General features: G+C 43.9%; 1 protein-coding gene across 1 annotated transcript in view; it reads right to left on the bottom strand.

Annotated features, from left to right (window-relative positions):
• LOC119458263 (uncharacterized) overlaps positions 1-12,412 on the bottom strand; it is a 77,551-nt gene that overhangs the window by 19,448 nt on the left and 45,691 nt on the right. The window contains exon 6 of the mRNA XM_037720093.2: positions 3,812-3,828. Coding sequence (XP_037576021.2) covers positions 3,812-3,828 — 17 coding nt within the window. The remainder of the gene's footprint in view (positions 1-3,811; positions 3,829-12,412) is intronic.

The raw sequence follows: 12,412 nt of genomic DNA, 5'->3' as shown, positions 1-12,412 counted from the left end.
ATTATTATTGTGGGCTCCCAAGAAGCGGATATTGCCCACTTCCTTGACAGGGGATTGATCGAGTTGGACATTCAACAAAATTAGGTTGCCACGTTTCCTAAATACCAGGAGTTCTGATTTAGTAGGGGAGCAGTGAAGTCCGCAAGCGCGGTCGATGCGCTCTACAATATTCGCTGTCCGTTGGAGTGCTTCTTTCATCTGTCCAATGCTGCCGGTGTTGGTCCATGCAGTATTACCATCTGCGTATAGAGCGTGCTTGATTCCAGGTATCTCGTTCAGTGTCTTAGGAAGGTACAGCAGTGCTAAATTAAACAGTAGTGGCGAGATTACTGCCCCTTGCGGTGTGCCAGAGTTCCCCATTGTGATGGGGCAGATTTGGCGTCGCCAGCTCGTATGGTCAGGTGACGGTTGTGGAGGAAGTCGCACACATAGTCGTATGTACGCTGCGCCATTAAAGCCATGTTGGCCAGGATGGCCGAGAGCCCGACATTATCAAAAGGTCCCTGAAAGTCAATCGCCAGAATGGCACGCTCCTGTTGCGTGGCTCCGCTGGGGTGATCGATTATATGGTACTTTAGTTGGAAAAGAACGTCTTGTGCCGATATATGCGCTTTAAAGCTAAACATTGTACATGGGAAGAGGTCGTTAGCTTCAATGTATTCAGTAAGCCTGATTTGGAGTGCCTTCTCCATGACCTTGCCTGCACAGGAGGTGAGGGAGATGGGACGAAGGTTGTCAATATTGATGGCCTTTCCGGGTTTGGGAATAACGGCAATTTCGGCCGATTTCCATTCCTGAGGAAGGATACCTACTTGCCAATACTTATTAATTTGATCAGTAAAGAGCTTGAGCATGTCGTCACTTAAGTAGGGCATAAGGGTGGTATTAATTTGGTCTGGACCTGGAGCCGTTCCACGACTCATCCTGTCAATTGCCGCTCTGATCTCCGCAGCCGTGAAGTCACGCTCCATTCCCGGGTTTGCGGTTCCATTGTATTCGGAAATGTGCTCAGCGCTCCCGGAGTTATTTATGTATTTGTCCTCCAGATCTCGAAAGAGTTGAGCCGTTTCCCCTGCATTAGAATAGATTGCCCACTGAAGATGTTGACGGGTGGCTCCACATTATTGTTCCGAGTCTATTAGATACCTGAGAAGAGCCAGGCGAACCAATTTTCTTTTGCGAGTTTGGTGGCATATTCCTCTGCTTGTGCCGTGACTTCCGCGAAGCGCCGTCGGAGCTTGCGGTTGAGCTTCTAGCGCTCCATCGTCTGGTCAGTTGATGTGTTACGTCCCAGAGATGGAGCCGGTGCTGATCGACTGCTGATGTTTGGGGATCAGTTGCGATTGTTTTCGTCACTTCCTGCCTGAGTTGTATAAGGGTTCGTGCCCATTCGTCTTAATAATTGGGCGGCTGGTGAAACTATTAGTTTTCCGTTTTATAAAAGGCTTGCCACTCAACCAGTTGTATTCATTTATTGGGGACTGTATGCCGACGATGTGTTATGGATGATGTAATGATCGCTGCCCAGCGCTTCCTGGAAGTTTAACCATTTTGGTTTCGGAGCATTAAGAGTCATGATGAGATCCTGACAAGGGTCCCGCGATACGCTGTTGCCAAGCCGCGTGGGATGGTCCGCGTCAGTGAGTAGCGTGAGCCCTTCAAGTGCTATTATGGTATGTAATGTACGCTCTTTGACGATCCGAACGTGATGGCGATCATATCAAAAAAGGCGGGCGGCCTAATGGAAACTACAACTACGAACAAAAAGCGCACGCACACACATGCTCACACACCCACATACACTCACACGCACACTCAAACACACATACACGCACAAATGATATCGCATCGAATGAAAAAAAAGCAGCCTTATTTTTTGCAACTCGTAGATTATCGTGCCCAGTGCTGGGCAGTATCGAATACACTGTTATCTTAGATACTATCTTAGATACTCTTTGGGCATGTTATACAGGGTGTTGCAGCTATCACGCAGCACGATTAAAAAAAAGAGGAACGGCCTTTCGGGAAGCAAACCTAGTGCGTATTGTTTCCAGTGCAGTGAAGTAGCTGCCAGTAATTTTTTTCGTTGCTGATATTTAACTAGGTAATTGTAATTAATTATCTAACTCGAGAAGTACTGCCCTAATTACAAAGTTTCAATGAGAAAATTGTATAGCAACATGAAAAACTACCGATGCAGCTTTCTATTGCTCAATACGTGCCACATAAATGTGTTTTTCCGAGCGTGAAAGGAGCCCGCAAATACACGCAGAATTGCCGCGCGACAGGTCGCTCGAGGCACTTTGCGTGTATTCGTGGGCTTGTTTCACGCTCAGAAAAACACTTTTCAGAATAGAATTTTCTCATTGACACTTTGATAATTAGGGCAGTACTTCTCGAGTTAAATAATTATTTACAATTAGCTAATTAAATCTCAGCAACGAAAACATTACTGGCGGCTACCCCACTGCACGGGAAACAATACGCACTAGGTTTGCTTCGCGTAACGCCGTTCCTCTTTTTTTAAATCGTGCTGCGTGATAGCTGGGACACCCTGTACATGTATAGTGATAGGTTTAGCAAGACGTGTATCAGTGTCTGTGTTTCCGATACATGAAAGAATGTATCGTGTATCTTAAGATACAAGATACTGCTTTCGCAGCATCACCGTGCGAAACCATAAACGTTGGCTGACTTCTGATTCTCGAGATTATCAAGCTGCTGCTGCTGCTGCTGTCAGTTAGCCACCTGAATAAAAAGTTAAGGCAACGACATTCTTTTATCTTTCTACCAGAGCCCTCCAACGAAGGCAGGTGATGAGGTCTACGCGCCCATATTGGTGGAGCAGAGTCACGTGGTGGAGCTCGCGCCATCTCGACAAGAACAAGCGCGCGAACGTCTGCGTGAAGCCAATCTTTTGTTTTCTTGATTTTTTTGTTTCTATAGTTGCGTCGCTGTCATGACCCTTGCTCGTAGCCACCGTACTGTGCGGCGTACGCCAATGCGTGCGGCGTCTTTTGCGCAAATTTTGATGCCGCTGTAATGTCGTTATCGAAGTTTCTCTTGAGTTAGGAATCCTGAAGTATGCAAGAATGTGGTTGCCTTGCGTCTATAGTGGCTTTCACACATAAGCGATTTGTGGGATCTCGTGCATGTAGCGTGCTGTACAGCTCTCCGGTGAGTCGGTATTGAGTAAACGATAATACATTTACAGACAAGGTAAAACTCCGCAGCGGTGTTTGCGCCATCGTGCAGAGGCTTCTTATTGACGTTCTTTTAATTAGATTGCGACCCGCTAGCTGGTCAGAAAGCAGAGCACCGACCCCCATCAATTACAAAAGCGACAAGCAAAAAACCGCTGACAGCGCAGCGTGCAAAAATATTTCGTGGTAAGCAGCTACAGCAACCCCAATAAATTGTTTTGGACTGAAAATATCATACGTTGAAGAAGAAAGGCAAACATTTTTCTGATACTAGCAGACATTTCATTCAATTGAAACAAGGTTGGTCGGAGTTAAGAAATTTCCGAGCAAGCTTTTTTGTCCATACGTGTTTGCTGCTACATTATATAGATCTATAATAACAAATTTGCGAATGTATCGAAGTATCTTAAGATACAAACAAAAAGTATCGCATCGGATACAATAATTGCGGTAGTGTTTTCATATCTGTATCTCAAATACTTGTTGCTCGAGTGTCTTGTATCGTATCATGATACAATTGCAAAGCATTTTGCCCAGCCCTGATCGTGCCAAGTATAAGGTACCAGTCATGTCATGAATATCAATGATGAAATGGTAAGAACACTTACATTTTCTGCCACTTACCCTGAAAACGAGAGACAATAAGAGAACTATTGATCTACTTGTACATTTCAAAATTGATGCAGTTTACAAAAAAATTAGAAAGCTCACGTGACATTGATCTGTTCTTCATCGCGAAAACTAATTATATTGGCTTTTATCTTCAAAGGTAAACTACTTTCAATATAAAACAAAGGGCCTATGACTATCTAATATCGACTGATTTGTATATTTGGCAGAAAGCTTTTTTTGACTGGCTGCATTTTAGATGCAATTATGTTAGCATTTCGCCCTTATCGAAATGCGCCTGCCATGGCCGGGATTTGATCCTGCGATGAAGGATAATTATGCACCATTTCCATTTCGCGCCGAAACTCCAGCGCTAGTACGTCAGTGTGAGGTATGTCATGGATCTAGGCCCGCACCTTACAGCCGCTAGTACGTTCCTGGTGTATATCCTGACGCCCGTTGGTACGTCAGGATGTACGCCTGTAGAAATATTACGTTAAGGGTAGAATACGATGACTGTACACATTTCTTTTCAGCGACAATGGTAAGCTTCCTCCCAGTCAGGGTGTTGTAATCCCATGTGCACTCCAACCAATTTTACGTGCACGCGTACATGTCCCGCCTGTGAAATCGGCGAAGTTCAAATCAAAACTAAACTATGTACTAAATGAAGTTGTTAACTGGTGCAAAAATATTTATCTAACTATAACCCTTCTAAAACTAAATTCATGATTTTCAGATCCTTTGAAAAGCCGAGATTTACTGCAGCAGTTAGAGCGCTGGGTCTTAATATTAGCTCTGCTTGTGACTCGGTTTAGTTTTTTGGAGTGCGTTTTGACGTACCTCTTAATTTCGGTTTGGATATGACTGACGTCAAGAAGAAGACTGCTTTTGGTATTCGTGCATTAATTAAAGGCAAGCCATATTTTTCGATTAAGGCATAGTTACCTCTCTACTTTTCCTTCATACACACTCATTTAAACTCCAGCCTTGGCGCTCTTTGGCCACATCTGGCCCTTGCGCCAATAAACTCCAATAATAGTCATCATCATCATTTAAACTACTCTATAGGTACCTGAGGGAGCACATATAAACCCTACGTTTTATTGGTGCAACAAATCCAGAACCAGGTAATCCGTATCGTTACCTTCAGTGCTCGCCTTTCTAATGCTCTTGCATTACTTATGCAATACAACATTTTATATCTGAGGATATAAATGGACAACTACTTTTCGAACTTATTTTACAATTAGAAAACACTAACTCTCCGCTTTTCGCGTCAGAAGGAATTAGTTTATTATTACCACGATTTAGCACTAGTTACGGAATGGAAACCTTGTCATTTAGAGCCATATCAGTCTGGCCCCTTTTCAACTAAAGTAGTATAACCTTGACACATTTCAAAAAGCTCTGAAATTATTCCTTCTGTCATAATAATCTTTTTATTATGTCCAGCCTTTATTAACTTGTATTACTATGCGGATTTTCTCGTTTTATATATTCATTGCTGTGTTTTTATGGCGCTTATTTTGTTGTATTTTGTTGTAGCTACTGCTTCGTAAGTGTTCCTTTTATTTTTCTTGCGACTTACCCATGTATTTTTAACCTTTTTTTTTCCATCGTGGGTCCCCTTACAATCGCCGGACTATGGAACCTCAGTCTTTGAAACGATTTTTACATGATCTGTGCCTTTACTTTTATGCAAATAACTTTTGAAATTCCAAATTCTGAATTCTGCCTGCTACATGATGACTTGCACGATTAGTCGGTGCCGAACGTAGTGCATGATACAAGCACTGGATGTAGAGCGAACAGAGGGAGCCCGGGGCGGCCCCTGGCAGCAGGTCATGCGCGTAAACGCAGGACGCAAGCTCAAACATGGACTCACCGTCGTCTTCATGCTATTGCCATCATTCTGTTATAGTCACTTCATCGCCTTCGTGCAATTGTGGTAATTCATTTCTTATCATGTAGGATGCGTCCTTTCACCGTCTTCACTGAGTTGTCATGTCCTCAGCATCAGGCTGCCATCGACGAGCCGTCGTTAACATACCGTCGTCGTCATTGCATCTTCGTCTTACAGTCGCCGTCGTGCCATAATGATAGTTCTGTCGTTGTCATTCTGTCGTAATCGTTCTAAAGTGGGACTATCCTCGTCATCCAATCGTCACACATCACGGAACATAATCTCGTGGCACTCAGTCATGCGCATACCATGTACGACGACGAAGAAATGACGACGATAGCTTAACTACCTTGGAAGCACTGCTACAAATTGACAAAGATGGCACGATCACGACGGCTCGGCAACCGTGAGACGGGAAACAATGACAACGATAGTATGACGGAGATGTCGTGACGACTCCTCGTAATTACGCGCCGGGGTGGCGTAGTAACTTAGGCGTTGCGCTGCTAAGCCCGAGCGCGCGGGATCAAATCCCGGCTATGGCGGCCGCGTAACGATGCGGGCGAAATGCAAAAAGCACCTGTGTCAAGTGTGTTTGGTGCACGTCAGAGTACCGCTGGTGACCAAAATTAATTCGGAGCCCCCAACTTCCGCGTGCCTTGTAATGACAGCATGGTTTCGGCGCGTAAAACCCCACAAATAATTTTTTACGCAGTGAAGCAAGAAATGATCTGGAACGACCATGTACGTATTTCGTCGCATATTTTGGGAATGAATGTCTCGGAGCTGGTGTCATCCTGAAAATTCGTTTCAAGTGGATACACCTTGCGAATTCACCGGCTGCAATTTGTAAATTCCAATATTCGCAGTTTGGAGGTTAATCAGAAAGTTACTTTGTGAATTTTTGTTAATTAGTTCAATATGCGTTTCGATATCTCGTGTAATCTCCGCCTCTTCAGTAATCCAGCGCTTGAAGAATTTCGCTATCCATCTGAAGATATTTTGAACAATTCTGAAGAGTAAAAAAAGCATTATTTATAGAGTGAGGTCAGGAAGAACGCACAACCATGGAAGAGCATTTCTCTGCTGACTAAGTGGCTCGGGTTGCGTAGTTCGCATGCTAACGGAAGCTTCGACATCAGCTCTTTGAACCCCGCGATATGGCAATTCCGAAACATTTCTTCTTTTATTTTACTCATGTGGCATCCTGTACTCTTAGAACTATCTGAAGTAAATAGCCCCATATAGTATCTAGGGTCCTTTGTTTTGGGCCTATATGTTTTTTTTATTCTGGGTGTGAAAACAGGGTGTTACTTTTAAAGATCGAAATCGGGAAGAAACCGAGCATTCTGTTGTCTGCCCCACAAACAGGAGCCAAATGGGGAGTTCCGCTGTCTGACATTCCAAAGTTCTGGATTGTGCTGGTAAACTCTACAAACGATTAACACAACAAAAGGTCTCTATTTGGCACAAACATTCTATTTAAAAGGCGAAATCACCCCCGTGAACATTTAATAGTGGCGAGAGCTGCTGCTCGTCTATCAAGTGAAGAACTCATCTCTACAAATCCTCTTTGTCAGGCGTTATTATTTCATTTAAAGGAAACCAAAATAGCATAAACAACAATCAGGGACGGGTTTAGTGATGCTTTTCTTACCTTTTCTCTGCAATTCTCAACAATCGAATGAAGTACAAGAAGTAGAACTCAAGGGGATGTTTCGCAGGATGTGTTATGCTATTTCTTATGTTATAGGCGCTAGTTGATGAGCATTATCATATGCATTGTCAACATTTCTGTGTCCATAGTAGACTTGCCGGACTTATCGTCCTTGTCTATTGTCGTTCTACTTTACTGGTTCAGATTACGCTCTTGCTACAAAATTATTAGAATGCCAAATAGACGAATCAGCCAACTTTTTTCCAAGATAACTTACTGGGTGCATGATGCATTTGAGAAGGATTTAAACAGTAATAGACAATTTCAACCTCTCCCTATCTTTCTAGGCACTTAACGTCACCCACACCAACCTCTCTGTCCCCTATCTAGCACATTTATTCCAGGGTACCTGCTTTCACTCCTACACTATAGATGAAGTCGTAGATTCCACTAGTCACGATGCACGCCAACCACAACGGCTTGGAGATCCCTCCCCCTTGAATGTCACGAAATGGTTTGTTATCTGGGTCAGACAGGGGAGTTAATGGCCAATTGTCGTCTGTGGTAAAGACAATGAAGCACTTCCAGTTTTCATATGTCATTCAGACATTTGAATTCCTCCAGCACGTGGAGGTCTTGATGTCTGAAAACCCTCAAAAGCCGATTATGACCACTGACAATTAGCGTCGGGTGGTAGATTAAAAAAAATAAATCTTCCTCTGCATGATTTCATTAGACGCCACTCCTAAGTTATGGTTTGGCTTGAGCCCACAGTGCCTTTGCGATCCAAGAAAATTTGGTTGTAAGCTTCAGCGACCACGTCACCCTCAATATGGCGTCCTAGTTCTGGATATCTAAGCCTGTCCGCCACTATGTACGGCGGGCGTCGCTGACAGAAAGTCTAACAAACAGCCACACAAAGAGAAAACTTGCTGAAACCTACTGCTGTGGAAGTATTGCCTAAGTTCAACACGCACTATCTGATCCAACTGTATAGACATATTCGAAGCCGAATTCAGCTAATAATTGGGGCTGAAGAAGTTTTATTATAGAAAAGCAGCGAATGAATCACTGAGAAATATTTGTCCGTAGCATACCAAATCTCGTCTGAAATATCGATGCGATTCATCGAGTCATCATTATGTCCAGAAATACCTCGCGCACCTGGTAGTTGAGCAAACACCCTCTCAACTTCGCAGATATCGTTCACAATGCATGCAGAGAAACGTAAGTGCGGCATTAATTCACTTCCTAGCTCATTACCACCGTTTAGATGTATGTGAGGTGCGGGAAATGCGATGCAATGCACCACTGTCTTATTCTCGTAAACACGGCTACTGATACAGCAACAAGCTTTCGTTCACTCAAGTCTGGTAGACACTGACTACCTTATACTTTTATGCGTGCCAGTTTTCTCACTAATCATAAGGAAAAAGGAGGATATAACCCTATTCATGTAAGAATAATATTATTAAAATATATTGACCACTTGCTCACAAAAGGTGGGCAGCTTGCATTAGTTATGCCACACTTGTAGTTATTAAAGCATACGCTTTCTTTGACAAACTTGCTACCCTGACACGTGAGACTCGTAATGCCTTGCATCTCCACAAAAATATATATTTTGCAATCTTAAGACATTTAATCGTTATGATAGTGTAAATGTAGATGATTGGTAGCTTTTTCAATCAATAAGGAGCCATTTAAAACAAGAAATAAAAAGACTATACCCAGAGAGATACATAGGGCTCCTTAGAAAATGCGTGGGGAAGCTTATGGTAGGGGTGGGCCAACTTAAATTTGGGTGTGGACCAACTTGAAATTTGCAGGTGGACCAACTTGAAGTTTGTTGGTGGGGCAACTTGGAATGCAGGGCGGCCATACTTATATTAGGAGGTGGGCCGGCTTAAAATTTGGGGATTTGCCAAGTTGAAATCCAGGTATGGGCCAACTAAATTCGGGGTGGGCCAACTTAAAGTAGGGAGTGATGATGATGATGATGATGATGATGATGATGATGTGTGGTGTTTAATGGCGCAAGGGCCAGGTATGGCCAAAGAGTGCCAGGCCAATGTTCATGAGTTGACATTGGAGCAATGAATTGCGAAAGGTAGATGTGTCGTGGCTGTAAAAGGGCCTAAAAACAATCGCTGTAGAATGCGTAAAGTATATATGCAGTAAGAGAGAGAGAGAGAAGTCATAAGGGAAAGGCAGGGAGGTTAACCAGGCTGAGCCCGGTAGGCTACCCTGCACTGGGGAAGGGGGAGAAGGGATTGAAAGAGGAGAAGGAAGAGAGTTCAGAGTTCACACCTCACACATTTACAGTCAAGCGTTCATGGATGCAGTACAATTATGGCAATGGCTAATGAGCTGCACTAAGAACATGAATGAACAAATTGCAAGATAATGACAATAAACGAAAATATATCACAGATAAAACTTTTGAAAAAACACTACTGCCTTGACAGACCCTTTGAAGTGCAAGGGCCTGGAGGCACGTGCTATGCAAAAACTAATATCGCGGCGACATCCTCTGGAGAGAGGATGCGCTGCGAGACTATTGGGCAAATAACATTCCTTACAACATCACTCAGAGGATCCAGGAGAGCTTTGGTGTTAAAGAGAGGTTCTTCACCAAGAAACAGCGGGATAGTAGAGGGAGACGGTACCGGTACACTACAGGAAAGTGCCCTTTTTCTCTCTCTTTCGGCTTCCCTGCACTCCACAAGGACGTGCAGCACGGTAAGCTTCTCTCCACATCTACCACAGGTTGGCGGGTCATTTCCAGTTAAGAGGAAATTGTGGGTGCCAGTATGTATGTCCTATTCTCAGACGAGAGAATAGGAGGACATTACTTCTTCGTATTTTCGTAACGGGATGCCAGGGACCTATTTGTGGCTTAACTAAGTGGAGCTTATTGTTCGTTTCGGCATCCTACAAGCGCTGCCAGTGGCTTCGAAGTTTCTGTCTCAAGTAGGGCTTCAGTTCTCTGGCAGGGATAGAAGTGGTAGGGTTAAGGGCTCGCGATGTAGTTGATGTGGCCATTTGATCAGCCAGAACATTGTCCTCGATGCCTCTATGGCCAGGCACCCAGCATATAATAATATGCTGGTGAGACATGTATGCTTTGCACAGAGCAGAATACAGTTCAATAAGTACAGGATTTTTGTGTCAATGTAGAGTCATGACGGCTTTTACAACGCTTAGGGAGTCTGTAAATATTATTGATCGTTTGAGCTTTGATTTGCCTATACTCTTCACAGACTATAAAAGTGCATAGGCTTCAGCCGTAGAAGTGATTGTTTCCGGGTGCAGTACATCGGACTCAGAGAACGATGGGCCGACTACTGCTTAAGACACCCCTGCATGTGGCTTGGAAGCGTCAGTGTAAAACTGAGTGGAGGACGAGTACTTGAACTGAATTTCCAGAAAATGCATCTGGATATGTGCCTCTGGGGCGTCTTTTGTGATCCCTGCAAACGAAGTATCACAGTCTGTTAGTTGCCACTGTCACGGTGGCACTGGCTGTTGGGGCCATCAAAGTATTTTCAAGTAGTGGGACATACATTTCTTCACTAATTTTCCTTACACGTAGTGAGAAGGGTTCTCTTGCTGTCCGATGGTTATTAAAGAGTGTGGCGCTGGTCATAATATATACGGTTGAGAAGGACGGATGTTCCGAGTTTGAATTGACTTTCAGGAAATAGGCTAGGCTTAAGTACGACCGTTGCATGTCAAGCGACCACACGTCCGCCTCTACATACAGGCTTGACACAGGACTTGTCCTGAAGGCACCAGTGGCTAGGCGGATGCCTAGATGGTGTACAGGATCCAGCATCCTTAGGGCACATGGCGTAGTGGAATAGGTACACTATGGCGCCGTAATCTAATCTTGTGAGTATGAGGCTCTTATACAAATTCAAAAGACACTTTGTATCACTACCGCAAGCGGAGCCTGACAACACTTTTAGAATATTCAGTTGTTTTCATACACTTGTTTCGTACATACCGTATCTGTGCCACAAATGCAAGCTTTGTATCTAGAATCACACCTAAAAATTTATGTTCGGTTTTTACGGCCACATCTTGTACCCTGCAACTCAATGTCAGGATCGGGGTGCAGACTTCTCTTTCTGGAGAACATAACGCAGGTGGTTTTTTGTGGGTTAAGGCTAAACCCATTCTCGTCTGCTCACTTAGACACCTTGTTCAGACCAAGCAGAATCTGCCGCTCACAGACTGCAAGATTGCACGAGGTAGAACCTATCTGTACATCATCGACGTATGTAGAATAAAGCATGTTTCTTGGGATATACAGACGCAAAGAACTCCTTTTTACGATAAAGAGAGTGCAACTGACCACCCCGCCCTGTGGCACTCCAGTTTCCTGCACAAATGATCTGATAGAGCATTTCCCACACGAACACGGAATGTGCGAATAGATAAATAACTTTCTATGACATTTAACATGTTAGCACGTATACCAACGTGTGAGAGGTCTCGAAGTACTCCAACCCGCCACGTGGTATCGTAGGCTTTTTCCATATCAAGGAATACAGAAAGAAACTGTTTATGGATAAAATCTTCACGAATTTGCGTCTCAATACGTATCAAATGGTCGGTGGTGGATCGACCTTCTCGAAACCCGCATTGGTACAGGTCAAGCAGTTTCTTTGATTCGAGGTGGTTTATCATTTTTTTCGAACAGTTTGCAGAGACAGCTTGTTAGTGCTATAGGCCAGTAACTCGAAACAGACACTGGGTCCTTGCCCTGCTTCAGTATAGGAGCGACAATGGCCTCTTTCCGGCGGAGGGAATCTCGCCGGAGGACCATATAGCACTGCATAGGGAGAGGAGACTTTTCTTTGTTTCATGGGGACGCTGGTTTAGCATTTGATAAACTATGCGGTCAGAGCCTGGGGTAGACTTATTGCAACAACTAAGCGATGTAACTAAGCTTGTATGCCTCGTCTCCGGTACATTTTCTTTCTAGTTTCTGTTTTTCTATTGTAGCCTTGTGTTTTTAAATGTTTGGGA

The sequence above is a fragment of the Dermacentor silvarum genome, chromosome 7, assembly GCF_013339745.2.
Source record: "Dermacentor silvarum isolate Dsil-2018 chromosome 7, BIME_Dsil_1.4, whole genome shotgun sequence".
Taxonomy (NCBI): Eukaryota; Metazoa; Arthropoda; class Arachnida; order Ixodida; family Ixodidae; genus Dermacentor; species Dermacentor silvarum.
Note: the sequence above shows the minus strand (reverse complement) of the source record. Positions and strands in the feature narration are given on the sequence as shown.